The sequence below is a fragment of the Macaca thibetana genome, chromosome 16, assembly GCF_024542745.1.
Source record: "Macaca thibetana thibetana isolate TM-01 chromosome 16, ASM2454274v1, whole genome shotgun sequence".
Taxonomy (NCBI): domain Eukaryota; kingdom Metazoa; phylum Chordata; class Mammalia; order Primates; family Cercopithecidae; genus Macaca; species Macaca thibetana.
The window spans coordinates 18,152,993-18,180,961 of record NC_065593.1 but is presented as its reverse complement, the minus strand read 5'-3'; the positions used below and the strand labels follow the sequence as shown (position 1 = coordinate 18,180,961).

General features: G+C 40.3%; 1 protein-coding gene and 1 long non-coding RNA gene across 2 annotated transcripts; both read left to right on the top strand.

The window, feature by feature from the left end:
* The first annotated feature begins 289 nt into the window (after positions 1-289).
* Positions 290-27,862, top strand: LOC126939972 (uncharacterized). The gene is made up of 3 exons (XR_007720509.1): positions 290-518; positions 3,648-3,702; positions 27,638-27,862. It is a non-coding gene; the product is annotated as an uncharacterized LOC126939972 (long non-coding RNA).
* On the top strand, positions 12,491-13,489 carry LOC126939951 (olfactory receptor 1P1). The gene has a single exon (XM_050765836.1). The coding sequence runs from the start codon at positions 12,491-12,493 to the stop codon at positions 13,487-13,489; it is 999 nt and encodes a 332-aa protein (XP_050621793.1).
* Positions 27,863-27,969: the final 107 nt, after the last annotated feature.

The following is a 27,969-nucleotide window of genomic DNA, read 5'->3' as shown; positions in this document are numbered from 1 at the left end:
CACTCTGTTACCCAGGCTGGAGTGCAATGGCGCGATCTCAGCTCACTGCAATCTCCTCTGCATTCTGGGTTCAAGCAGTTCTCCTGCCTCAGCCTTCCAAGTTATAGGCGCCCACCACCATGCCTGGCTGATTTTTGTATTTTTAGTACAGATGGGGTTTCACCATGTTGGCCAGGCTGGTTTTGAACTCCTGACCTTGTGATCTGCCCACCTCAGCCACCCAAAGTGCTGGGATTATAGGCATGAGCCACCGTGCCCAGCCGGGTTAGTAATTCTAACACAACTGTAAATATATTCTAAAATTGAACTTTTCTTTTCCAGTCTTTTTCTGGAGGAAGAGCAATAAAGTTCGAGGCCACAGAGATGCTGGTGGGATAGACGTGGTTCAGGATCTCAGCTCTGATCACAACTGCAGCAGCTGCACCCAGAGGACCAGTGCTGGATCCCCACTCTGAGGAAGGCAATGGCTGTGCACTTTGGAGCTCATGTTCGCTGGGGATCTGCGGGTGGAGCCGGAGGTATGTCCAGAGCCCGCGGTTTTCTAACATCTGCTGCCCCTTGTTCCCAAACTTCTACCTGCTAGAGGCTCCCAAAGCACCGCGTCTCTCTCGGTATCTCCCCATTTCCTGACCAAGTTTAGAATGACCTTCTCATAAAGACTCCAAGAAAAAACTCACGCTGAAATGAGAATGGCCATGGCTTCACACTTTCTCTATGGTCGCGAGAGATGATTCCCTCCAGGCAAGACATCTTAATTTTAGCAGAGGCCTTTTGTGACTTAATTAAAGGAGTATCATTGCAAATATCACATATTTTTTTTTTTTTTTTGATAGATTGGTTAGCTCTCTAGTTCTACCCAAGAAACAGGCAGATAATAACTTCTCATGGAAGAAATCCCAGTACTGCTGGACCACATCCTTCCCCCTTCCAAGAAACTGCTCCTGAGGGGATGCACAGGGCATGGGAAATGACAAAGCCCCAGTTTCTCAAGGGACACCCCAGGGAGCTCACACGGAGCCTACCTGGAAAATAAATAAATAGGACAAGTCCACTATAGCCCAGTGCTGGAGAACCTAGGATTATTCCAGAGGTCTTGGGGTTAATGAACAGCAATCTCCCATCTGCCATCCTGTTGCAATTGGGGTACAGCAAAGTTCTGCTGCCACAGAGAGGAAGGGGAACCTGGCCGTGTTCCTCGCGCCACAGGGGGACAACCTCTCAGTTCTCAGGCAGCTTTTTAATGTTTATTTCCAATGATGTAGAGGACAGAAGAGGCAACCGGTCATTGTGATGGTGGCTGACATGGACACAGGCCAGAAGGTAAGCCTCTCAGCTGGGCTGGGACACAAGTCCCGGGAGAGCCTCTGTTCAACACAGAAATTGTGCTGAGAGAATATGAAAGTACCTAAGACATGTTCTCCATCTCCAAGAGTCAAAGTCAAGTAGGGAATAAAGACCTAATGATTTGATAACAAAAATATAATGAAATCTTGACACTTGCACTTTTGGGGAGGAAGGACTATGTAAGTCTAAAAGTCTTTTCAACCCAAAGACAAGAGATTCCCGAGGCAGTTTATGGAGTCAGCAAATGAAATCTTGACACTTGCAGCACTTTGGGAGGCCGAGGTGGGTGGATCATGAGGTCAGGAGTTCAAGACCAGCCTGGCCAAGATGATGAAACCCCATCTCTACTAAAATTACAAAAATTAGCCGGGTGTGGTGGCAGGTGCCCGCAATCCCAGCTACTAGGGAGGGTGAGGCAGGGAATTGCTTGAACCCGGGAGGAGGAGGTTGCAGTGAGCCGAGATCGCACCACCGCACTCCAGCCTGGGCGACAGAGTGAGACTCTGTCTCAAAAAAAAAAAAAAAAAAAAAAAAAAGAAAAAAAAAAAAAATCTTGACACTTGTACTTTTTGGGAGGAAGGACTAAGAGAGTGGATACACATCTGATTAATGGGCCTGCTGGACATCAGCTGGCCAGAAGGAAAAGCTATTGGGGTCCAAATAAAAGCTGTGCATGGCCACTCTTCGTTCCAAAGCACGCCATACCAGTGCATGACATTTGGAATCAAAAGAGTAATGATCCAATCCAGATTCTGCTACTTATCAGGGTGTGACTTTGGAGTAACTCACTCAGCCTCAGTGTGCTCCTTTCACACAGGATGATAGCAAGATCTGTCTCCAGTGACTCTAGAGGGAATTTAGGACATTCTTGGGTCAGGGCTCCTAGATACAATGCAAGGTTCTGGACTGGATTCCTATTTTAACAAACCAGACAAAAAGGATAGTTTTAGGGAAACCGGAAAAATTTCAATATGGCCCAGTAATAAATAATAATAAGAAATCATCATTAATTGAGTCGGTGTGAAAGCACTATTTGGGGCAAGTGGAAGGTTTTTTTTTTGTTTTTTTTGTTTTTTTGTTTTTTTTTTTTTTTTTTTTTTTTTTTAAGAGATGTAGGCTGAATACTTAGGGGTGTAATGCCACAACAATTACAATTTACTTTAAAATATTTCAACCTAAAAATGTAAATTTAAAAAGCCTACATAGGGTGCAGATAATATTAATATGAACACTTCAGAGGTGATCATCCATTTTGTAGAGTAAAAACATTTCCTTGAAAATTTCACAGGAAAGCAACAAGAGATAAAAATGATGAGAAAAAAAATGAATAAAGACTGGTAGGTTAAATAATGGCTTCTCAAATATGTCCACATCCAAATCCCTGGAACCTGAGTTACTTTACCTGGTATGTGTCCTGCTACTGCTGCTGCAACAAATTGTCACAAACTTGGTGGCCTAAAACCACAGAAATTCACTTTCTCACAGTTCTGGAGGCGAGAAGTCCAAAATCAAGGTGTCAGTAGGGCCACATTCCCTCCAAGGCTCCAAGGCAGGATCCTTCCCTGTCTCTCCAAGCTTCAGGTGGCCGCAGGGGATCCTTGGCTGCATCACCCTACCTTCTGCCTGATAGTTACAGGGAATAGAGAACTAAAATCCAATGCAAAAATTTGAGAAACTCCAAAGAAAAATATTAGAGCCCTTTGTTCTGAACTAGAAGGAGACTTGCAATTGTAAATCTAAATGGCTCTCAGAATTCTGCAAATAATTATTGAAGAACAGTGACTTATAAACATACATATCCTGGAACTTTTAAATTTCAAAGATAATATTCACCAAACTCTGTTGAGTACAAATCAGCATTTGTTGAGAGTTTACTGTCCAGGATGCTTTCCAAAGTTCTTTACGTGTTTTATTCAACCTTCACAATACACTAAAAGGAAGAAACTATTTATTATCTCAATTTACAGGTGAGGAAGTTGATGTTTAGAGAAAATACTTAAAATTTTCACATAAGCTGGGCACAGTGGCCTTTGCCTATAGTCCCAGCTACACAAGAGGTTGAGGCAGGAGAATCGCTTGAGCACAGAAGTTTGAGGCTAAAGTGAGCTATGATTGCACCACTGCACTCCAGCCTGGGTGACAGGGCAAGACCCTATCTCTAATCACTTAAAAAATTATTTAAAGTTCATATAACTTTTAAATGGTAGAATCGATACTCAAGCCCATTTCTCTCAAACTCTAAAACTTGGACTCTTGAGCTCTTGTGTTTGACCACAGCAAGTTGATTCCTTCTCATTTTCTAGGTGAACTGGAAGCTCTCTACCCTCCAAGCGGATCTCTGGCAAGAGGCGAGAACAGGTGACGTTTCCTTTACTAACAGTATGACATTCACTCTTTTAACAAATATTAACTGAGTATAAACTATATGCCTGTAAGTATCTGGGGGTAGAAATTATTGCACATAAAAGCCTGGATACAAGGGATGGATGGATAGATAGACACAAGGGAATATATGTGTGTGTGTGTGTATGTATATATGAGCACTAAGTGGCTCAGAGTGGTTGGAATAGAGGAGGGGAGGGTAAGGCAGCGTTTGCATAGATAGAGGAAATCATGCGTTGTTAAAATCATGTTTTAAAGAATACTTAACACAGGTCAATGCATTATACTTGTCAATACATTTAAAATATTTCAGCATGAAAATGTAAGTTTTAAAAACCTACATAGGGTACCGATAATATTAATATGAATACTCCAGAAGCAATCATCTGTTTTGTAGAGTAAAAACTTAAGACTTCGTCAAAAGTTTCATATGAAAGCAAAAAGAGATAAAAATTATGAGAAAAAATGAATAAAGACTGGCAGCTTAATAACACAGATAAATGCATTATAATTGTAAATGTGTGAGAATAATATTATATTTTACACAGGTAAAATAGATTGAAAAGTGTTTTAAAAACACATCCTGATAGTATTAAGAAGTGCCCAGGACTTCCAGTGTCACAGGGTAAAAAGGAAGCATCTTCAAAGTGCAGTAGGTTGCTCTGCTGAGGGGGAGCTCCCCGTGGCTGTAGGTCCCTAAGCAGGCAAAACACCTCTCGAGGATGCTGGCGAGAGGATTCTTGAATTGACAGAAAAGATGAACTAGGTGGCCTTTCACAGCACCTCTAATTCCAATGCTAATTCTTTTAACAAAGGGGAGAAACGAGAGATTATAGGTAAGAGAATACCTTGAGGAGTTACAGGTAAGTTGTCACAAGTAAAAGACAGACTCCCATCACTGGTGGGGAAGTCAGGGAAGCTCAGTCCCAGGTCAGGTTCATCTAGATACAGTGCAGGGGAGAGAAGAGTATAGAATCAGCTGTGCTCTACATGCAGCCAGCAACAGACAGGAGCAGAGAGAGGTGAGTGGGGATGAGGAATTGTGTGAACAGCTGGGAGAGGAGGGCTTGGGTCCCATGGGTTGGACAGAAACACCAGGCTGCCAGTGATCTCTGAAGGCCATGTCCTCTCCACTGGAGCAAAGACTCAGGCACTGGGACAGATGCCTGGCTCTACCAGACCCAAGAATGCAGGCTCAGAGCAAGACCCTCATCCACCCCAGGGAAAGGAGCATTCCCGGTACAGTAAAACTGAGCACAGCATGTTCCTGCCAAAGCTTCCCTGCTGAGGCTGGGATGGGTTTCCTGGGAGGATGATGTTAGAGGGAAGGGAACTTGTCCAACTAGTTATGATTCCTCTTACAAACTTTTAGTCTATAACAATGGGTGATTATGTTTCTCCTGTATTTAACCAGCCTTGCATTCCTGGAATCAATCCCACATGATGAAGATGTAGTGTTTTTTTTTCTCCACATCCTTGATAATGCATGTTATTACCTGACTTACTGACTCCAGCCGTCCCAGAGGGTGGGAAGTGGTATCTCATTGTTTTTTTTTTTTTTTTTTCAGATGAAACAATTTTATTTCACATTTGTCTTTAAAACCACAAGGACACTATTGTATTCATATAAAAAGGTAAGTACACATACCTATGCTTTCTAGAAAATGATCATGTAGACCCTCACAAAGAAATAATGCATCCTATTATATCGTTTCAGCCAGGTTGCTTGGAAAAAACTCACATCGGAACTGATTCCTTAAACATGCCATTGTTCGTTGTCTTTTTCATTACTGAGTTGTATTTGTGTTTTTCTATATTCTAGATAGAAATCCCTTATCTGCTTATGGAATAGGAGAAAATGAAATTTTCTGCTATGTGAGAAGTGAGCTATTCCATAAGCTGTCTTCTCACTTTGCTAATAGTGTCTTTTGAAGCACAAATGTTCTAAATTTTGATGATGTGCAACTTGTCTGCTTTTCATTTTGTTGTGTGCTTTTGGTATTATATTTAACAAACTATTGCCTTATCCAAAGTCACAATGATTTATGCCTGTATTTCCTCTTACGACTTTTATAACTCTAGCTCTTACATAGGTCTTTAATCCATTTTGAGTTAACTTTGTATATAATCTGAGGTACCAGTTCCAATTCATCCTTTTGCAAGAGTCCCAAAACTGTTTATTGAAGACCAAATAACTGGTGTTTTTTTTTTTTTTTTAAACTTTGCGTTCTGGTTTCTAACTCAATTTTTGCTTTAAATATTTTTCTCCTTCCTTTCAATTCAATTTTGTTAGATGCTTAATTCATGTTTTATTCTTTATTGTCGTTCATATAAGTATTTAAGGCAGTGAATATTTTGATTATGGTGTTAACAATATTCTATAGATTCTGATATGTGGTATTACTATTACTGCTATTGTTTTCTAAAAATTCTGGAATTTAGATCTTTATATCTGCTTTGGACCCTAGAGTTATTTAATGAGGATATTCAAACATTTTTTCCAGGTTAAAAGGCCATTTTTATTTTTTGGTTTTGTAATTAATTTCTATTTATGTAATTTTTATTGCATTGTTTTTGTCAGAGATCGTTAATTGAATTATTGCTAGTTTTTGGAATTCATTTGAGGTTTTGTCTGTGGCTCTATAAACTGTCTTTAAAAAATGTTCTGGCCGGGCGCGGTGGCTCAAGCCTGTAATCCCAGCACTTTGGGAGGCCGAGACGGGCGGATCACGAGGTCAGGAGATCGAGACCATCCTGGCTAACACGGTGAAACCCCGTCTCTACTAAAAAATACAAAAAAAAAACTAGCCGGGCGAGGTGGCGGGTGCCTGTAGTCCCAGCTACTCGGGAGGCTGAGGCAGGAGAATGGCGTGAACCCGGGAGACGGAGCTTGCAGTGAGCCGAGATCTGGCCATTGCACTCCAGCCTGGGTGACACAGCAAGACTCCGTCTCAAAAAAAAAAAAAAAAAAAAAAAAAAAGTTCTATAGGAACTTCAAAGCCATTATTAAAACATACTCATACACACAAATGTACACATTATTTTGATATTTTCTATCCTTCACTTGATCTGCCTTGGACTGACAAAACCTTTTCTTCTTATTTTTTTTTATTTTAATTTTTTGAGACAGAGTCTCGCTCTGTCGCCCAGGCTGGAGTGCAGTGGCCAGATCTCAGCTCATTGCAAGCTCCGCCTCCTGGGTTCATGCCCTTCTCCTGCCTCAGCCTCCCGAGTAGCTGGGACTACAGGCGCTGCCACCTCGCCCGGCTAGTTTTTTATATTTTTAGTAGAGATGAGGTTTCACCATGTTAGCCAGGATGGTCTTGATCTCCTGACCTCGTGATCTGCCCATCTCGGCCTCCCAAAGTGCTGGGATTACAGGCTTGAGCCACCGTGCCCGGCCAACCTTCTCTTTTTATTAATGTGTTTGTTTCTTCGCAGATCTTTTATAGTTTCTACTTTGAGAAAATTTGTTTTATGTGGTACCCAGATATTATAGATCTTTTTTTATTATACTTTAAGTTCTGGGATACATGTGCAGAACGTGCAGGTTTGTTACCTAGGTATACACGTTCCACAGTGGTTTGCTGCACCCATCAACCCATCACCTACATTAGGTATTTCTCTTAATGCTATCCCTCCCCTAAGCCCCAACCCCCCAACAGGCCCTGGTGTGTGATGTTCCCCACCCTGTGTCCAAGTGTTCTCCTTGTTCAACTCCCACTTATGAATGAGAACATGCAGGGTTTGGTTTTCTGTTGCTGTGTTAGTTTGCTGAGAATAATGGTTTCCAGCTTCATCCATGTCCCTGCAAAAGACATGAATTCATCCTTTTTTATGGCTGCATAGTATTCCATGGTGTACATGTGCCACATTTTCTTTATCCAGTATGTCATTGATGAGCATTTGGGTTGGTTCCAAGTCTTTGCTATTGTGAATAGTGCCACGATAAACATACGTGTGTGTGTGTCTTTATAGTAGAATGATTTATAATCCTTTGGCTATATACCCAGTAATGGGATTGCTGGGTCAAATGGTATTTCTGGTTCTAGATCCTTGAGGAATCACCACACTGTCCTCTACAATGGTTGAACTAAGCCAAACTAAGCTTCATAAATTTTATAGATTTTTAAAAACTATTTTGATTGTAGGTTTAATTTTTATAAAGTAGCCTGCATATTGTTTAATTTTGTCCTCCTGAATTCTGTTTTTTTGATATAAGGATCATGCTGTTTTGGTCACATTAGCCTCCTATGCCTTTGCCTATCATTTCATTTTCAATCATTCTGAAATACTTTATTTTAGCAATTTCTCTTATACACAGAATAGAGTTGGGTTTTGCTTTGAGAGTCAATTTAAAGTATGTTTCTTTTAAAAGGTTCATTAAGCTCATTTACATTTATTAACATAACTGATGTGTAGGCCTAGGTGTGCCATATGACTTTGTTTAATATGTAGTCTGCCATTCTCTTTCTGATCATAGGAAGTTTACATAATGCTAATATCTTAATACTTTTAGTCTCTTCTTTCGACAGTGTCTTTTGTTCCTTACTATATACAATGAAATTAACTTGTAAACTTTATTCTCCCTTTTCCACCATTCAATATTACTATTTTTTCAAGAATATTCTTTCTTTATCCTCTTAGACAAGCTTAAGCTTCTATTTGACTTATTTGCTTAATATATTCCTTTTCTCCTAAGTGTCCCTAAGAGATAAACAGAAATAGACTTCCTACTTTCTTCCTTTTCCCATTGATTGGTTAGTTATTTGCATATTATTAGCATATATTGCATTTAGGTATTATCCTGTCACTTTTTTTTAATTATATTTTAAGTTCTAGGGTACATGTGCATAATGTGCAGGTTTGTTACATATGTATACTTGTGCCATGTTGGTGTGCTGCACCTATCAACTCGTCATTTACATCAGGTATAACTCCCAATGCAATCCCTCCCCGCTCCCCATGATAGACCCCGGTGTGTGATGTTCCCCTTCCCGAGTCCAAGTGATCTCATTGTTCAGTTCCCACCTAAGGGTGAGAACATGCGGTGTTTGGTTTTCTGTTCTTGCGATAGTTTGCTGAGAACGATGGTTTCCAGCTGCATCCATGTCCCTACAAAGGACACGAACTCATCCTTTTTTATGGCTGCATAGTATTCCATGGTGTATATGTGCCACATTTTCTTAATCCAGTCTGTCACTGATGGACATTTGGGTTGATTCCCAGTCTTTGCTGTTGTGAATAGTGCTGCAATAAACATACGTGTTCATGTGTCTTTAGAGCAGCATGATTTATAATCCTTTGGGTATATACCCAGTAATGGGATGGCTGGGTCATATGGTACTTCTAGTTCTAGATCCTTGAGGAAGCACCACACTGTTTTCCATAATGGTTTAACTAGTATCCTGTCACCTTTAGCCCCACATTCTGATCCTAGTTTAGTTCTACAGTAAATTGATATTCAATGCTTTTCACTTGTATTTTTGCTAAGTTTATTCTAACATTTTCTTGATTATATGAACTTCATCTTCTAATAGAAACCCCAGAAAGAGCCATGGGAACAATAATCCCTGAGTTTATGTTCAAACTCTGTGCTTATCGCCCTTATACAAGTACAGATTGGTTGCCATAAAATTCCTGGCTCATCTTTATATTTCTGAGTTTCTTGTAAGTGTTCTTTTATTACTTTCTGGTATAGAAAGTTGCTATTAAGACTGATGCCAACTTGATTTTTTTTCGGTGGAGGAGGAGGAACTGGTTACCTGAAGGATTCTTTGTTTATTTTGAAGGTCTAACAACTTTACTAAGATACTTTTTGGAATTTACTAAGATATATGCCTTTTCAATATGTAGACTAAAATCTTTCATTTCTGGGAAGTTCATTTAAATTTTAAATCTTCTACTCTGAAGTTTACTTTTTTCTTTGGGATTCTGCTTATAATATAATCTTCTTGGTCAGTCTTCTATGCCAATTTCTTTCTCTCTAACTCTTTTACCCCATTCTTTATTTTTGTTTCTTTTGCCTTTCTGATTTCTAGCCTTTATGTCCTTTATAATGATTTCTGTATTGTTCATTTAAAAAAAATCTCTGTAACTTAGTCTTCAAAATAAGTGACTGTTGCTTCAATTTCTATCCAGACTTCTCTCAGTTCCTATTTCACACCTTCTTGTGGTCCGGGTATATTTTCTCTGAGTTTATTTCCTATTTGTAGTATTCTTTCACAATTAGTTTTATGACTTTGAAAATTCTTGAAGACATATTGTATTGGAATTTTTCTCAATAGAGACAATTTCCTAGTGAGTTCTCTTAGAAAAAGCTTGACTTTTCAGGGGTTCCTTTTTCATATTTCTCTATAGGTCCAGCAATTTAGTCATTAGTTATGATTCACATTTGAACAATTTGCCTTTTTTCAGTACCAGAGATTTAGCAAGATTAGGGTAACTTGCCCAGATTCTCCATCTGGGGACTCCTTCCATTGCTACAATAATGAAGATTGCTTTATCGCCTGCCTCACCTTTCCTCTTCACCTTTGTTTGGCATGACTTTTTGCCCTGTTTCTTCAGATCTATACGTAACAACTATCCCTCAGGGTTATGTCCTCTCTTTCTAGGCATGACTGTCAGCTGAGGATTTGTAGATTATGATACTCCCCATTACCCCCTGCCCTACTCACCTACTTTGCTGCTTGGCCTTTACTTTCCGCATTGATGGGGCTGATTCATGGTGTTGTCTTCCACTCATTTCCAAGGTGTTGTGTGTTTTTTTTTAATGTGAGATGTTTCTGACTCTCAGTTTCAATGAAAGTATACATATCTGAGCTTATATTCCTCCTCCTTGTCACTTTGCATGGTTCTCAGTGGAGACATAAGAAAATTAGGATCTAGACAATCACTGTTTAGTCCCAAATACATAATTCAGATATGGTTCCATGTACCCTTTTCTTAATGTAGTTCCCTTTGCATCCTTTTTATTCTTTCTTCAGATATGTACTTGTTGAAAAGGATACCAAAAGCTTCTGAAAGTTTTATCTGTGCCTTGATCAAATTATGTTTTAGAACTTCGCGCTTTCACAGACTTCTCAAGGCCATCACCACCGGTCAATGGTTAACACTTCACTCCATTCAGCCCAAGGGGTTACACAGAAATAAAACATACAGAATGCCCTCCTTCTCTGGGTATAGATAGTCAAGGTGCATGTACAGAGAGTGAGAAGACTGATAAATGTTTGCAGACTTGAACTGAATTAAATTGACCCAAACTCCTGTTTGACTCTGTGTTTTAAAATTCTCAGCCTTGAGAAGAATAAATTCAGGAAAGGAAGGTAAGACCTAAGAAAGGAGAAAAGTAGAAACTCTAATCATTTAACATTTATTTAATTTTTCTGTAGTCAAAACACTACTACAGCTACTGTGTGGAAGACATAGCATGTTACAGAATCTACCATTAATACGGGGGCACAAAAATGTTCAAGTGCTGATGAAAAAAATGTGTCATCAAAATCTTGTGGAAGCTTCGTGCAGGAACAGCCTTTCTCTTAGAGAAGGAGCATGAAATGTTAAGTAGTAGGTGGCATTTGTGTGGAAATGTGTGGACTTTTACCAGTCAGAGATGGAGAGAAAAGTCATCCCCCACACAGTGGTCGTAATCATTAGGGCCCTTTACTCCCTGTTGCCTAGTTCTTTCTTCCTTCCTTCATTCCCTTTCCCCGCTTCTGTGGCCCAGGCTGGCATGAGTGTGGTGATCTCGGCTCACTACCAACCTCTGCCTCCCTGGTTCATGTGATTCTCCTGCCTCAGCCTCCTGAGTAGCTGGGACTACAGGCACCCACTACCACACCCAGCTAGTTTTTTGTATTTTTAGTAGAGACGGGGTTTCACCGTGTTGCCCAGGCTATTCTCGAACTCCTGACCTCAAGCGATCTGCCCACCCAGGCCTCCCAAACTGCTGGTATTTCAGGCCTGAGCCACCGCACCCGGCCTATTGCTGATATTTCTATCCAAATGAAGGCCTCTTCATCAGAACAGCCCTGGCTGCTTCTCCAGTTGTACCCTGGAGTGAGTTACCTGATTGCTGAGTTTTGGCCTTCAGCTTCTCTTTTAGGACACATCCTGTTCTATTCTGTTTGAGATTCTGGAGACTATGATTTTTTTCTTTGGAGTTTCACTGACACCTCAAAAAGTAATCTGTACATAGTGGGTCTTTACTAAATAGTTGATTGTTGAATTGGTTTCCAGAAAAATAGATAATATGAAATTGCATCTTTAGAGAATAGTGAGTTTTGGGCTTGATGAATCAGAACAGGTACAGTCTTGGGGTCTGAGAGTGGTTTGAAAGCAGGTGAATGGCTGGGAAACTCTGAATCCAACTCATATAAGATTTTAATAGAGGCAGTTATATCTAGCCCATTAGATCAAAAATTTCCTGAGGTTAAGGGTTATCACTGTCTTACTTACCTAGCACTGTGCCAGGTCCAGAGTCAGTAATTAAGATGCTTTCATTCATTCATTTTACAGATATTAACTCCTCTGAGAGTACAGCTAAAGACATTTGGGATGAAAAAGAGTGTAGAAAAACAAATGAGAAATGTATTTTAATTACCTCACATTGTATCTCCCACACTTTCCAGCATAGTGTATTTCAGTAAAAATGTACAGTGCACATAGTAGATGGCCAATAAAAGTACACTGTCTTTTTTCTTCCTTAAAGCTCAGAGAATAGCATGCTCACCAATCTAAAGTAAAGCATTTTTACAGACCTGTAATGGGGCTCACTCAAGGTGTTTTTTCTCCGACTTCTGAGCTCCTGGAAGGAGGGAATCAGACTAGTACCTTTGAGTTCCTCCTCTGGGGACTCTCAGACCAGGCACGGCAGCAACACATTCTCTTCCTGTTGTTTCTGTGGATGTACGCGGTCACTGTGGCTGGGAACCTGCTCATTGTCCTGGCCATTGGCACCGACACACACCTCCACACCCCCATGTACTTCTTCCTTGCCAGCTTGTCATGTACAGACATCTTTTTCACCTCCACCACCGTGCCCAAGGCCCTGGTGAACATCCAGACCCAGAGCACGTCCATTTCCTATGCAGGGTGCTTGGCACAGCTCTACTTCTTCTTGACTTTTGGGGACATGGACATCTTTCTCCTGGCTGTAATGGCCTATGACCGCTATGTGGCCATTTGCCACCCACTCCACTATATGATGATCATGAGCCTCCACCGCTGTGCCGTCCTGGTGGCCGCCTGCTGGACCCTCACGAGTCTTGTCGCCATGACTCACACCTTCCTCATATCCCAGCTTTCCTTCTGCTCTAAGATCATTCCTGACTTCTTCTGTGATTTGGGACCGCTGATGAAGGTGTCTTGCTTTGACACCCAGGTCAATGAGCTTGTGCTCCTGTTCCTAGGGGGAACAGTCATTTTAATCCCTTTTATGCTCGTCCTGGTCTCTTATATCCAAATTGTTTCAGCCATCCTCAGGGCGCCCTCTGCCCAGGGAAGGCGCAAGGCCTTCTCTACCTGCGGCTCTCACCTCGTTGTTGTTGCTCTGTTCTTCGGGACGGTGATCAGGGCGTATCTGTGCCCCTCATCCTCTTCCTCCAGCTCAGTAGAGGAGGATACAGCGGCTGCTGTCATGTACACAGTGGTGACTCCCCTGCTGAACCCCTTTATTTATAGCCTGCGGAACAAGGACATGAAGGCTGCAGTGGTTAGACTTCTCAAGGGCAGAGTCTCCTTCTCACAGGGCCAGGGCCAGTGACTTCTGCTAAGAAACTGAAGGTGTTCTCCTTCCCCTCCAGTGAGGGGCTTGACAGAAATTTCTACCTCAAAGTGTCTCATTTCTGAATCCCACATATCCCTTATCAGCACTCCCCTCCCCAAGTGCCCACTGCAAGTTTGGTATTATAAAGGGAAATCAATGTTTTGCTTTGTGCTTAATCTGTTAAGAGCTCCTTATTTGCTTATTTAACTTATTAATAATTTTTCAAAAGGAGGCATGACTTTTGCAATGCTTTTAATTCTAAAAGCCTGTGTAGCCTTTTATATGCTAGTTTATTAAAACTTAATGAGGTCATGGAAAGTGGGCTAATGACGATATTTAGCAATAAAGTCAATCAGATGGCAAAGACTTTACAAATTTAAGTGAACAAGTGTATGTTTTCCTACAAAAATAGGAAATTATACAAATACTTATTGTCTCAAGGTTATGAATCAAAAATATTTGCAGCTATTAAAACAAAGCTGTCAACGATATAGGAGTGATCTATGTTCTCTTAGTAAAAAGATTTACAAACAATTTGTAATGAGATGATATAATAAATGTAAGTTATATATTATGGTAACTAGTGTGTAGTTATTTCTTTTTCTTTTTTTTTGAGATGGAGTCTCACTCTTATTGCCCAGGCTGGAGTGCAATGGCACGATCTCAAGCTCACTGCAACCTCTGCCTTCCAGGTTCAAGCGATTCTCCTGCCTCAGCCTCCCAAGTAGCTGAGATTATAGGTGCCTGCCACCACGCCTGGCTATTTTTTATATTTTTAGTAGAGACAGGGTTTTACCATGTTGGCCAGGCTGGTCTTGAACTCCTGACCTGCGGTGATCCACCCACTTCGGCCTCCCAAAGTGCTGGGATTACAGGCATGAGCCGCCACGCCCAGCCATGTGTAGTTATTTCTAGCTTTCTTCCTTATCTGCTTAAGTCGTGGCTGACTGTGAGTGTTGTGTGTGTGTATCTGCCTATAGCCCATGCAGGTCTGGGTCAAAAACTGGGATGCCAGCCATCTTGAGGAATTTGACAGAGAGTTGTGGACCACACATATTTTTGCTTCCTTGTGCTGAGTAGCACACCCCATCTCCCACAAGAGGGGTAAGGCTGTCAGTGGTAGTGACTTGGTCCAGGAGGCAGAGGATGCCTTCAGAAAGGAGGAGACTGTCGAGAGAAACTGAGGAGGTACATGAGATTCGTGTTCAATGCAATCCATGCCTGTGCTACTTAGATCCATTTGCAGTTCCCCATTGTATCCAGCTCTCATCCTATGATTTGGAGCCTCTATGTGTTGTTAAAATGAATTCAGGCCGGGCGCGGTGGCTCAAGCCTGTAATCCCAGCACTTTGGGAGGCCGAGACGGGCGGATCACGAGGTCAGGAGATCGAGACCATCCTGGCTAATATGGTGAAACCCCGTCTCTACTAAAAATACAAAAAAAACTAGCCGGGCGAGGTGGTGGGCGCCTGTAGTCCCAGCTACTCGGGAGGCTGAGGCAGGAGAATGGCGTAAACCCGGGAGGCGGAGCTTGCAGTGAGCTGAGATCCGGCCACTGCACTCCAGCCTGGGCGACAAAGCGAGACTCCGTCTAAAAAAAAAAAAAAAAAAAAAAAAAAAAAAAATGAATTCAGCCTCATTCCTTCTCAAACAGGGTGGGTATATGCCCCATAACTCAGAATTCCCTTTAAGTTGGTGGCCAGTTAGGAGATGGTAAGATTGCATAAAAGTGTAATCAAAACAAGATATAGTCCATACTACTGTTGGTTGTCCCAAAGCTGTAATTGCAGATAATTAGCTTGACTCTCTACTACCTATTGAATGAATTAGACCTTCAACTATTAGAGGTTTTAGTTATTCTGCTTTTTTTGTGTGTGTTATGACTAAAATGCTTATTAGCATTTATTACCATCTATGGAATTAATATGAAAGTTCATGGCATAAGCCATAAATCTTCATGGTAATCAATATCAATTATCTCAGTTAAAAAATGACTCATCTTTTTCTGTTGGTCTACTACATGAAGAGCATGAAATGGTCAGGGGCAGTTGGTTTTATTTTAGTGGATTAGTTAAAGAGAGGTAAGGCTTCCACACTTCACTTGAACTGGTAAAATGATGGAAACAGTAAAATGTGATAAATTATGTATATATGTTTAATGTAATACCTACAGCAGCCGCTAAAAAACTATACAAAGGGATATACTCAAAAACACAATAAATGAATCAAATGTTAAAGCAACTCACAAGAAGGCAGGAAAAAGAAAACATATAGAAACAAAAAATAAAATGGCAAATTTAAATATGAACATATCGTTAATTATATTACATGTAAAAGGTCTCAATGCACCAATTAAAAGACAGAAGTTGGCAGAGTGGATTCAAAATAAACATTACCCAACTCTATGTTGTCCACAAGAAGCTCACCTCAAATATTACAGCTTAGGTTGAAAGGAAAAGAATGGAGAAAGAAATATAAACATCAATGAAAAGAAAGAGATGTGGCTATATATATTTCACATAAGTGGATTTCAAAGTAAAGAAAATTACCAGTGACAGGGATATTATAATAAAGGATTCAATCCACCAAGAAGACATAGCAATCCTGAAAACGTATTCATCATACAGTTGAAATGCAAAATATGTGAGAAAAAAACTGAAAGAGACAGACGAATGTTCACAATTATAGTTGAAGACTTCAAAACCCCTCTCTCAACAATGATAGAATAACTAGACAGAAGATCAGTAAGGATATGGGATAACTCTACAACAGCGGTAACCAACAGTATCTATTTGACATTTATAGACCACCCCCTTCAATAACAGCAGAACTAACATTATTTTCAAGTGCCCCCTGAATATATACCATGATAGATCATATACTGGGGTATAAGACAAACTCCAACAAATTTAGAATAATTGAAATCATACATCATACGGAGTGTGTTCTCTGACCACAATGCAATCAGCCTAGAAATCAATAACAAGAAGAAAATCTCCAGACACTCAAAAACTAAACAACACATTTATTAATAATCCACGGGGAAGTCACAAGTATAATTTTAAAAAAAAATCGAGCTGAATTAAAATGAAAATATAACATATCAGAATTTGTGGAACAAAGCTAGAACAGTGATAAGAAGAAAATATATAGCACTGAATACATACATTAGAAAAGAGGAAAGTCTCAAATCAAGAATCTAAGTTCCCATTTAAGAAGCCTAGACAAGAGCAAAATAAATTCAAAGCAAATAGAAGCAAGTAATAATGATAGGATCAAAAATCAATGAAATTGAACATAAAAAACAACAGAGAAAAATCAATGAAGTGAAGACCCGGTTCTTTGTAAAGATGAATAACAAATCCCTAGCAAGATTGACAAAGAAACAACGGAGAAGACAATATAAGAACTGAAATAAGGCATATCACTACAGACCCTGCAGACATACAAGAGATAGGAGGATACTATTAGGAATTCTAAACACACAATTTTGACAATGAAGATAAAGTGAACGAATTCCTCAAAAAATACAAACTACCACAACTCATCCAATGTGAAATAGATCATTTGAGTAGACTTACAGCTCTTAAGGTAATTGAAATAACAATTTCATAACACCTCAAAAGAAATATATAGGTCCAGATAGTTTCACTGGAAAACTCCATCAAAAAGAGGAATTAACACAAATTCTACATAATCTCTTCCAAAAACAGAAAAGGAGAGAAGAGATTACCCTGATGCCAAAACCAGATGACGAGTACAGACACAGAGAACTACAGACCAATATCCTTATGAATATAAATGCAAAAATTCATAACATCAAATTCAGCAATATATAAAAGAAATTACATACCATGATCAAGTGGGGTTTATTCCAGGTATGCATGGTTGGTTCAATAGTTGAAAGCCAGTCAATCCAATCCAGCATACTAACAGCCTAAAGAAGAATTACATGATCCTACTAATTGATACAGTAAATGGATTTGACAACATTTAACACCCTTTTCATAAATTTTTTAAAATAAACAAAACCTCAGACGGAGAGGAATGAAGAGGAATTTCCTCAACTTGATAAAAAGCATCTACAAAAAACCTATGACTAACATTATACTGGAGGTTATGAGGAAAGACTAAATTTTTACACATGAAAATTGGGGACAGATCAAGAATGTTCACTGTCATTACTCTTATTCAATAAAAAACTGGGAGTTATGTCCAGTGCAATAAGATAAGGAAATAAAAGGCATACATGCAGAAATAAAGAAATGAAATTGTCACCATTTTCAGATGATATGATTCAGAGGACATAGAAAATTCCAAGAAATGTCTTTAAAAATCTAAAAACAAAAACAAAATGTAAAAAATGCTTATGTGAGTTCAGAAAGGTCATGAAATGCATGATAAACATACAAAAATCAGCTGTATATCTATACAGCAGCGATAAGCATGCAGACACCAAACTTAAAAATACAAAAGCATTGACAATCACACTCAGGAAAATAAAACAAATGTAAATGTTAAAACAAAAATCTTAAAAACATATGTACACAACGGTTTTTTTGTTTGTTTGTTTTTTGTTTTTTTGAGATAGAGTCTCGCTCTGTTCCCCAGGCTGAAGTGCAATGGCGGGATCTCAGCTCACAGCAACCTCTGCTCCCCCGGGTTCAAGCAATTCTCCTGCCTCAGTCTCCCAAGTAGCTAGGACTACAGGTGCGCACCACCATGCCCAGCTAATTTTTGACATGTACAGGATTTTTATGTTGAAAACTACAAAACACTGCTGAAAGAAATCAAGACCTAGATAAATGGAGAGACAGAATATGTTCATGAATTGAAATTTAACGTAGTCAAGTTGCCAATTCTCCTCAAATTGAGATTTAGGTTTAATTCAATTCCTATCAAAATTCCAGCAGGATTTTTTAAGATATAAACAAGATTATTCTAAAATGTATAAGAAAATACAGAGGGGAGGGGCCACGATGGCTGACTAGAAACAGCTGCAGTCAGAGGCTCCCACTTAGAAGAACGAAAATGGCAGCTGAGGTATCCAGGTTCTCTCACTGGGACTGACTAGGCAGTTGGCATAACCCATGGAGCGTGAGGAAAAGCAGGGTGGTACGATGGCCCACCTGGGAGCCACACAGGGCAAGAGGAGCTCCCACCCCCAGCCAAGGGAGGTGGGGAGTGATGGTGCTACCCTGCCCAGGGAACCACACTTTTCCCCCAGATCCGTGCAACCCACAGATCAGGAGATTCCCTTTGGGAGTCCAAGCACAGAGCTGTGCAGACTCTCAGCGGCCACTCAACTGGAGATTGCCTAAGACTATCGAGTTTCGGGGGGAGGGGGGTCTGCCGTCATCACTGCAGCTGGTGGCTGCCTAAGAAGACTGAGCTCCCTCCCGGGCGCGGTGGCTCACACCTGTAATCCCAGCACTTTGGGAGGCCGAGGTGGGTGGATCACCTGAGGTCAGGAGTTCAAGACCAGCCTGGCCCACATGGTGAAACCCTGTCTCTACCAAAATACAAAAAAAAGAAAAAGCCAGGCATGATGGTGGGTGCCTGTAATCCCAGCTACTCAGGAGGCTGAGGCAGGAGAGTCATCTGAATCAGCGAGGTGGAGGTTGCAGTGAGCCAAGATCATGCCACTGCACTCCAGCCTGGGCGACACCACAAGACTCTGTCTCAAAAAAAAAAAAAAAAAAAAAAAAAAACCACACACACACAAAAAACAAAAACAAGGCTGAGCTCCCAGGGGAGGGGTGGCAGCCATCACTGCGGCTCCAGTCGGCCGTTTTTCCCCTGCCAGTACGGGGGACACTGGACAGTTTGGATGAATTTCCTACAGCACAGCACAGCGGCTGTGGTGGATCATGGCCAGACTGCCTCTTTAGGCTGGACCCTGACCCATTCCTCCTCGTGGCTTGGCTCCCTGCAGGAATTTCACCAACTCCAGGCAAGAGTTCAGGGACAAAACTGATCTCCCTGGAACTGAGCCCCTGGGTGGAGGGGGGGCCATGGTCTCTGCGGATCAGCAGACTTCGTCTTTCCCCCTGCTGGCTCTGAGGAATCTGGGCAGTCCAGATGAGTGGGTTCCACCAATTGCAGCATACCCCCTCAGCCAAGGGGCTGCCAGAGTGCTTTGTTAAGCAGGTCCCAGATCAAGTGCCTCATGACTGGGTGAAAACCCTCAACAGGGGTCGCTAGACACCTTATACTATAGTATTCCCGCTGGCATCAGGTCAGTGCCCCTCTGGGACAGAGATCCCAGAGGAAGGAGCAGGAAGCCATTTTTGCTGTTCTGCAGCTTCCTCTGGTAACACCTCCAGGTGTAGGAGGGACCCAGGAAACAGGATCTGGAGTGAACCACAGCAAACGGCAACAGCTCTGTGAAAGAGGGGCCTGACTATTAAAAGAAAAACAACCGGAAAGCAAAAACCACCACAACAAAAAAGTCCCCCACAAAAACTCCATCCAAAGGTCCGCAACCTCAAAGATCGAAGCTAGAGAAACTCATGAAGATGAGAAATAATCAATGAAAAAATACTGAAAACTCAAAAAAGCCAGAGTGCCTCTTTTTCCTCCAAATGATGGTGACACCTCTCCAGCAAGGGCACAGAACTGGGTGAAAGCTGAGATGGATGAATTGACAGAAGTAAGCTTCAGAAGGTGGGTAATAATGAACTTCACTAAGCTAAAGGAGCACGTTCTAACCCAATGTAAAGAAGCTAAGAACCATGATAAAACATTACAGCAACTGTTAACCAGGAAAACCAGTTTAGAGAGGAATGTCACTGAGATCTGATGGAGCTGAAAAACACAACATGAGAACTTCACAACACAACCACAGTATCAACAACACGAGAACTTCACAACGCAACCACAAGTACCAATAACCAAACAGACCAAACAGAGAAAAGAATTTGAGCTGGAAGACTATCTTGAAATAAGACAGGCAGACAAGATTGGAGGAAAAAGAATGAAAAGGAACAAACAAAACCTCCAAGAAATGTGGGACTATGTAAAAAGATTGAACCTCTGATTGAAACAAGTATCTGAAAGAGATGGGGAGAATGGAAACAAGTTGGAAAACACACTTCAGGGTATTATCCAGGAGAACTTCCCCAAGCTAGCAAGACAGGGCAACATTCAAATTCAGGAAATACAGAGAATATCATAGGATACTTCACGAGAAGATTAACTCCAGGACACATTATCATCAGATTCTCCAAGGTCAAAATGAGAGAAAAAATGTTAATGGCAGCTAGAGAGAAAAGTCAGGTCACCTACAAAGGGAAGCCCATCAGACTGACAGTGGATCTCTCAGCAGAAACCTTACAAGTCAGAAGAGAGTGGGGGTCAATATTCAACATTCTTAAAGAAAAAGTTTTCAACCCAGAATTTCATATCCAGCCAAACTAAGCTTCATAAGCAAAGGAGAAATAAAATCCTTTACAGACAAGCAAATGCTGAGAGATTTTGTCACTACAAGAGCTCCTGAAGGAAGCACTAAATATGGAAAGGAAAAACCCGTACCAGCCACTGCAAAAAACACACCAAAATATAAAGACCAATGACACTATGAAGAAACTGCATCAACCAGTGTGCAAAATAACTAGCTAGCATCATGATAGGATCACATTCACACATAACAATAACTTTAAATGTAAATGAGCTAAAAGACACAGAGTGGCAAATTGCATAAAGAGTCAAAACCCATCCGTGTGCTGTATTCAGGAGATCCATCTAACATGCAAAGACACATATAAGCCCCAAAAAAAAGGGATAGAGGAAAATTTACCAAGCAAATGGAAAGCAAAAAAAGTAGGGGTTGCAATCCTAGTCTATGACAAAACGGACTTTAAACCAACAGACATCAAAAAAGACAAAGAAGGGTATTACGTAATTGTAAAGGGATGAATGCAACAAGAAGAGCTAATGATCCTAAATATGTATGCACCCAATACAGAAGCACTGAGATTCATAAAAGAGGTTCTTAGAGACCCACGAAGACATTTGAAGTCTCCCACTATTATTGTGTGGGAGTCTAACACCCCGATCTAATCGAGACAGAAAATTAACAAGGATATTCAGGACTTGAACTCAGTCCTGGATCAAGTGGACCAAATAGACATCTATAGAACTCTCCACCCCAAATCAACAGAATATTTTCTTCTCAGTGCCACAGGGCACTTATTCTAAGATCGACCACATAATTGGAAGTAAAACACTCCTCAGCAAATGCAAAATAAATGAAATCATAACAGTCTGTCAGACCACAGTGCAATCAAATTAGAACTGAGGATTAAGAAACTCACTCAAAACCACACAACTACATAGAAATTGAACAACCTGCTCCTGAATGACCCCTGGGTAAATAACAAAACTAACACTGAAATTAAGAAGTTATCTGAAACCAATGAAAACAAACAATGTACCAGAATCTCTGGGACACAGCTAAAACAGTGTTAAAAGGGAAATTTATAGCATTAAATGCCCACATCAGAAGGCTGGAAAGATCTCAGATCAACACTCTAACATCACAATTAAAAGAATTAGAGAAGCAAGAGCAAACAAATCCAAAAGCTAGCAGAAGACAAGAAATAACTTTAAGATCAGAGTGGAACTGAAGGAGGAAGAGACATGAAAAACCCTTCTTCAAAAAAAATCAATGAATACAGGAGCTGTTTTTTTTTTAAAGTTAACAAAATAGATAGACCACTAGCTAGACTAGAGAAGAATCAAATAGACAAAAAAATGATATAAGGGGTATCACCACTGACCCTCCCAGAAATACAAACTACAAAGAATGCTATAAACACCTCTACACAAATAAACTAGAAAATCTAGAAGAAATGGATAAATTTGTGAACGCATGCACCCTCCCAAGACTAAACCAGGAAGAAGTAGAATCCCTGAATAGACCAATAACAACTACCAAAATTGAGGCAGTAATGAATAGCCTACCAACCCAACACTGCCCAGGACCAGATAGATTCACAGCCGAATTCTACCAGAGGAACAAAGAGGAGCTGCTACCATTCCTTCTGAAACTATTCCAAACAATTGAAAAGGAGGGACTCCTCCCTAACTCATTTTATGAGGCCAGCATCACCCTGATACCAAAACCTGGCAGAGACACAACAAAAAAAGAAAACTTCAGACCAGCATCCCTGATGAACCATGATTCAAAAATCCTCAATAAAATACTGGCAAACTGAATCCAGCAGCACATCAAAAAACTTATCCACCACAATCAAGTCAGCTTCATCCCTGGGATGCAAGACTGGTTCAATAAATGTAATCCATCAGATAAACAGAAACAATGACAAAAACCACATGCTTATCTTAATAGATGCAGAAAAGGGCTTCAATAAAATTCAACATCCCATCATGTTAAAAACTCCCAATAAACTAGATATTATCTCAAAATAATAAGAGCCATCTATGACAAATCCATAGCCAACATCATACTGAATGGGCAAAAGCTGGAAGCAATCCCTTTGAAAACTGGCACAAGACAAGGATGCCCTCTCTCGCCACTCCTATTCAACACAGTATTGGAAGTTCTGGCCAGGACAATCAGGCAAGAGAAAGAAATAAGGGGTATTCAAATAGGAAGAGAATCTGTTTGCAGATGACATGATTCTATATTTAGAAAGCCCCATAGTCTCGGCCCAAAAACTCCTTAAGCTGGTAAGCAGCTTCAGCAAAATCTCAGGATACAAAATCAATGTGAAAAAATCACAGGCATTCCTATACACCAACAACAGACAAGCCAAGAGCGAAATCATGAATGAGTTCCCATTCACAATTGCTACAAAGAGAATAAAATACCTAGGAATATAGCTTACAAGGGATGTGAAGGACCTCTTCAGGGGGAACTAAAAACCACTGTTCAAGGAACTAAGATGACACAAAAAATGGAAAAACAATCCATTCTCATTTATAGGAAGAATAAATAACATGAAAATGGCCATACTGCCCAAAGTAATTTATAGGTTCAATGCTATTCCCATCAAACTACTATCGACATTCTTCACAGAATTAGAAAGCACCTCTTTAAATTTCATATGGAACCAAAAAAAGTGCCCGTATAGCCAAGACAATCCTAAGCAAAACAAAAACAAAAACAAAAACAAAGCTGGAGGCATCATGCAACTTGACTTCAAACTATACTACAAGGCTACTGTAACCAAAACAGCATGGTACTGGTACCAAAACAGACACGTAGCCCAATGGAACAGAGACCTCAGAAATAATACCATGTATCTACAACCATCTGATCTTTGATGAACCTGACAAAAACAAGCAATGGGGAAAGGATTCCCTATTTAATAAATGGTATTGGGAAAACTGGCTAGCCATATACAGAAAAATGAAACTGGACCCCCTTCTTACACCTTGTACAAAAATTAAGTCAAGATGGATTAAAGACTTAAGACCTAAACCCATAAAAACTCTAGAAGGAAACCTAGGCAATACCATCCAGGACATAGGTATGGGCAAAGACTTCATGACTAAAACACTAAAAGCAATGGCAACAAAAGCTAAAATTGACAAGTGGGATCTAATTAAAGAGCTTCTGCACAACAAAAGAAACTATCATCAGAGTAAACAGGCAACCTACAGAATGAGAGAAAATTTTTGCAATCTATGCATCTGACAAAGGGCTAATATCCAGAACCTACAAAGAATGTAAATTTAGGAAAAAAACAACCCCATCAAAAAGTGGGCAAAGGATATGAACAGACACTTCTCAAAAGAAGATATTTATGCAGCCAACAAACATGGAAAAAAAAAAACTCATCATCACTGGTCATTAGAGAAATGCAAATCAAAACCACAAGGAGATACCATCTCACACCAGTTAGAATGGCGATCATCAAAAAGTCAGGAAACAACAGATGCTGGAGAGGATGTGTAGAAATAAGAATGCTTTTACACTGTTGGTAGGAGTGTAAATTAGCTCAACCATTGTGGAAGACAGTGTGGCAACTCCTCAAGGATCTAGAACCAGAAATACCATTTGACCCAGCAATCCCATTACTGGGTATATACCCAAAGGATTATAAATCATTCTACTATAAAGACACATGCACACGTATGTTTACTGCGGCACTGTTCACAATAGCAAAGACTTGGAACCAACCCAAATGCCCATCAGTGATAGACTGGATAAAGAAAATGTGGCACATACACACCATGGAATACTATGCAGTCATGAAAAGGATGAGTTCCTTTCCTTCGCAGGGACATGGATGAAGCTGGAAACAATTATTCTCAGCAAACTAACACAAAAACAGAAAACCAAACACTGCATGTTCTCATTCATAAGTGGGAGTTGAACCATGAGAACCCATGGACACAGGGAAGGGAACATCACACACTGGGGCCTGTCAGGGGATGGAGGGCTATTGGAGGGATAGCATTAGGAGAAATACCTAATGTAGATGATGGGTTGATGGGTGCAGCAAATTACCATGGCATGTGTATACCTATGTAACAAACCTGCATGTTCTGCACATGTGCCCCAGAACTTAAAGTATAATAAAAAAAGAAACTGACCTGGGGAAATATTTTTGTGCTTACTTCATAGTTTAGACTATATATAAAGATAATACAACTCCTCCTAAAATCTTACTAAGACAGTCATTAATGAATAATAAAATAAAAACAAAAGCAAAGGAAAGAATGACCACAGGATTGAAGATGAGACAAAATTCAAGAGGTGAGATGGAGGAATAGAACTAGGGTTATCACATAGTTAGTTGTCGGTTATTACTACAGTCTTAATATTCAGATTAAGTGGTGAGTCCAGGGGTGTTTATGAAATTATGATAGTTGCACAGATACATAGTTAAAAGCTCTGGATGAAACAATGAAGAGAGTTTCTCTTTAATCAAGAATGGATAAATAAGAGAGCAGTAAGGGAGGAGAGGACAGTGATGAGACCAGGAGTTTAATTAAATTAGACATCTCTTAAAGCAATCTAGGGAAGAGACAGTGAAGATACATAATGAATACAAGACTAATTTTGCTGTTATGGATAAAGTCAGTAAGGTCTAATGGAATTAGGTGTTTATTGTCCATAGTGAAATAGTAAGTACCAAAGAGGATAGATACTATATAAGAAGGTATCCTTCTTTGCATCTATGATCTAGATGCAAATGTAGTGTGGAAATAGAAACCATAGAATGAATTATTATGACAGCAATAAGTAAGAAGATGTCCACAAGATTTTGAGTTTGAGTCACACACAAAAAAGATGCCCTTAATGACAGTAGTGAACAAAAGAGCAATTTCAGAAAAAAATAGTTCCATTTTGGGTGTGTTTTTAGTGTTCCTGTGACTCTTGTGGATGTATTGAATTAAATAGTAGAATGAAGATATAAAGTTTTGGAGCAAAATTAACAGAACATGGATCAGAGGGGAGCTGATAAGTCAAGTTTTCAACAAAGAATTCATTGCAGAATGAGTGAACTTCAAGAAAAGGAGCCAGGATGGAGAATGAGGATTCTAGTTGGGGAAGGAAGACACTTGTACAGTCAAGACTTGATGTCCCTCCAGGTCAAACTATGTGTGTGTCTCCCTTTTCTATCAGCCAAGGGACATAGCACAGTGTATTGTCCTGCACTATTAACTGAGCACTCAAATACTTCTTTTAGAAAAATGAAACAAGGAAGAAAGGGATAAGTGCTATAAAAGAAGTTAAAAATGTGCCACATAGGTTCAGAGACAGTAGCCATTTCATTACATATGAAATGTACGTATGTATGTGGGTGTGTGCCTTTAGTATATCACATATATTATTGTCTCTTTTCGTTTTCAACATAGTCCTGTGGCACAGATGGCAGTAGCCCTCCTTCCAGATGAAGAAGTCACATCTCTAAAAGATGAAGTGACTTAGCCCATGTCTTTCTTTTTTTTTCTTTTTGAGACAGAGTCTCACTCTGTGGCCCAGGCTGGAGTGCAGTGGCACGATCTCGGCTCACTACAACCTCCACCTCCCGGGTTCACGCCATTCACCTGCCTCAGCCTCCCAAGTAGCTGGGACTACAGGTGCCCGCCACCATGCTTAGCTAACTTTTTGTATTTTTAGTAGATACGGGGTTTCACCATGTTAGTCAGGAGGGTCTCAATCTCCTGACCTCGTGATCTACCCGCCTCAGCCTCCCAAAGTGCTGGGATTACAGGCATGAGCCACCGTGCCTGGCCAAGATGGGGTTTCACCATCTTGGCCAGGCTGGTCTCGAACTCCTGACCTCAGGTGATCCACCCACCTCGGCCTCCCAAAGTGCTGGGATTACAGGCGTGAGCCGCCGCGCCCGTCTGCCCATGGCTTTCCATTAGAAAAATGCAGATCTTGTATTTGAGCCCAGTTTCCCTTATGGTGAATGCTCTTCCTCTGACTCCACAGCCGGCCTACAGAGGGAACGTAGAATAATGAGGAGAGACACCTAAGCAAGGCAGGATGTGTGCACCAGCAGGAAACACAGCTGGAAGTTTAACAAGCAGAGGGGACGCTCCACCCATGGTAATAATCCTTTTTATAATTCCTATTTATTTATTGCTTTTTAAGTTATTCTCCTTTCTCTTCTGTTTGCATTTGCTGCTGTAGGATTTCAATATACATGCTTAGCTTCTCACAGTCCATTTACAGTTAATATCATGCCGCCTCATGTAAAATGTAGAAACTCTATTTGCATAATCTCACTTACTGCTCCAAATGCCTTTTGCTAGATGCTATATATATAACATCTACCTACATTACAAAGCAACCAAACCAATGTCATAATTTTTCATTATTTTTTACATTTTCCAAAATGTTGTGGGTACGTAGCAGGTGCGTATATTTATGGGGTACATGAGATATTTTGATACAGGCATACAGTATGTAATACATCAGGGTAAGTGTTGTATCCATCACTTCAAGTATTTATCCTCTGTGTTACAAACAATCCACAATTTTAGTTACTTTTTAAGGTACAATTGAATTATTATTGACCATAGTGATGCTATTGTACTATCAAATACTAGACCTTATTCATTCTTTAAAAGATAAAGGGGATCCCTGCAAATGCTCACCTGGTCAAACTGAGACCACATGAATTGGATTTGGGCTCCCTTTATGTTCTGCCTCTCCAGGTTTTAAGAAAAGAAGTGAGATAGGAAGAAGGACTAACACAGATGATTTTTCCAACTCCAAGACCTGCATTGCTCTCTTCCCAACTTCTGTTCATCCAGCTGCACCACTAGCCATTCCACTTTGATGAATGGATTGAACATCAAATACCACACATGCTAAGCCGTGTCATGTGTCTGGAAGACAGAATGTGGATTTCATATACTTCTACTTTCTTCTGAAACAAGCAGCTTATTCCTTTCCTTTTGCCAAAGGTAGAAAAAAAAATAAACTCGATTTTTTTTAGCATAAAGTTAGGTGGTGGTTCTTTTGTTCATTCCAGTGGAATAATATA

Coding starts and splice junctions, on each gene's coding strand:
- LOC126939951 (XM_050765836.1), top strand. CDS start 12,491: ATGGGGCTCACTCAAGGTGTTTTTTCTCCGACTTCTGAGCTCCTGGAA.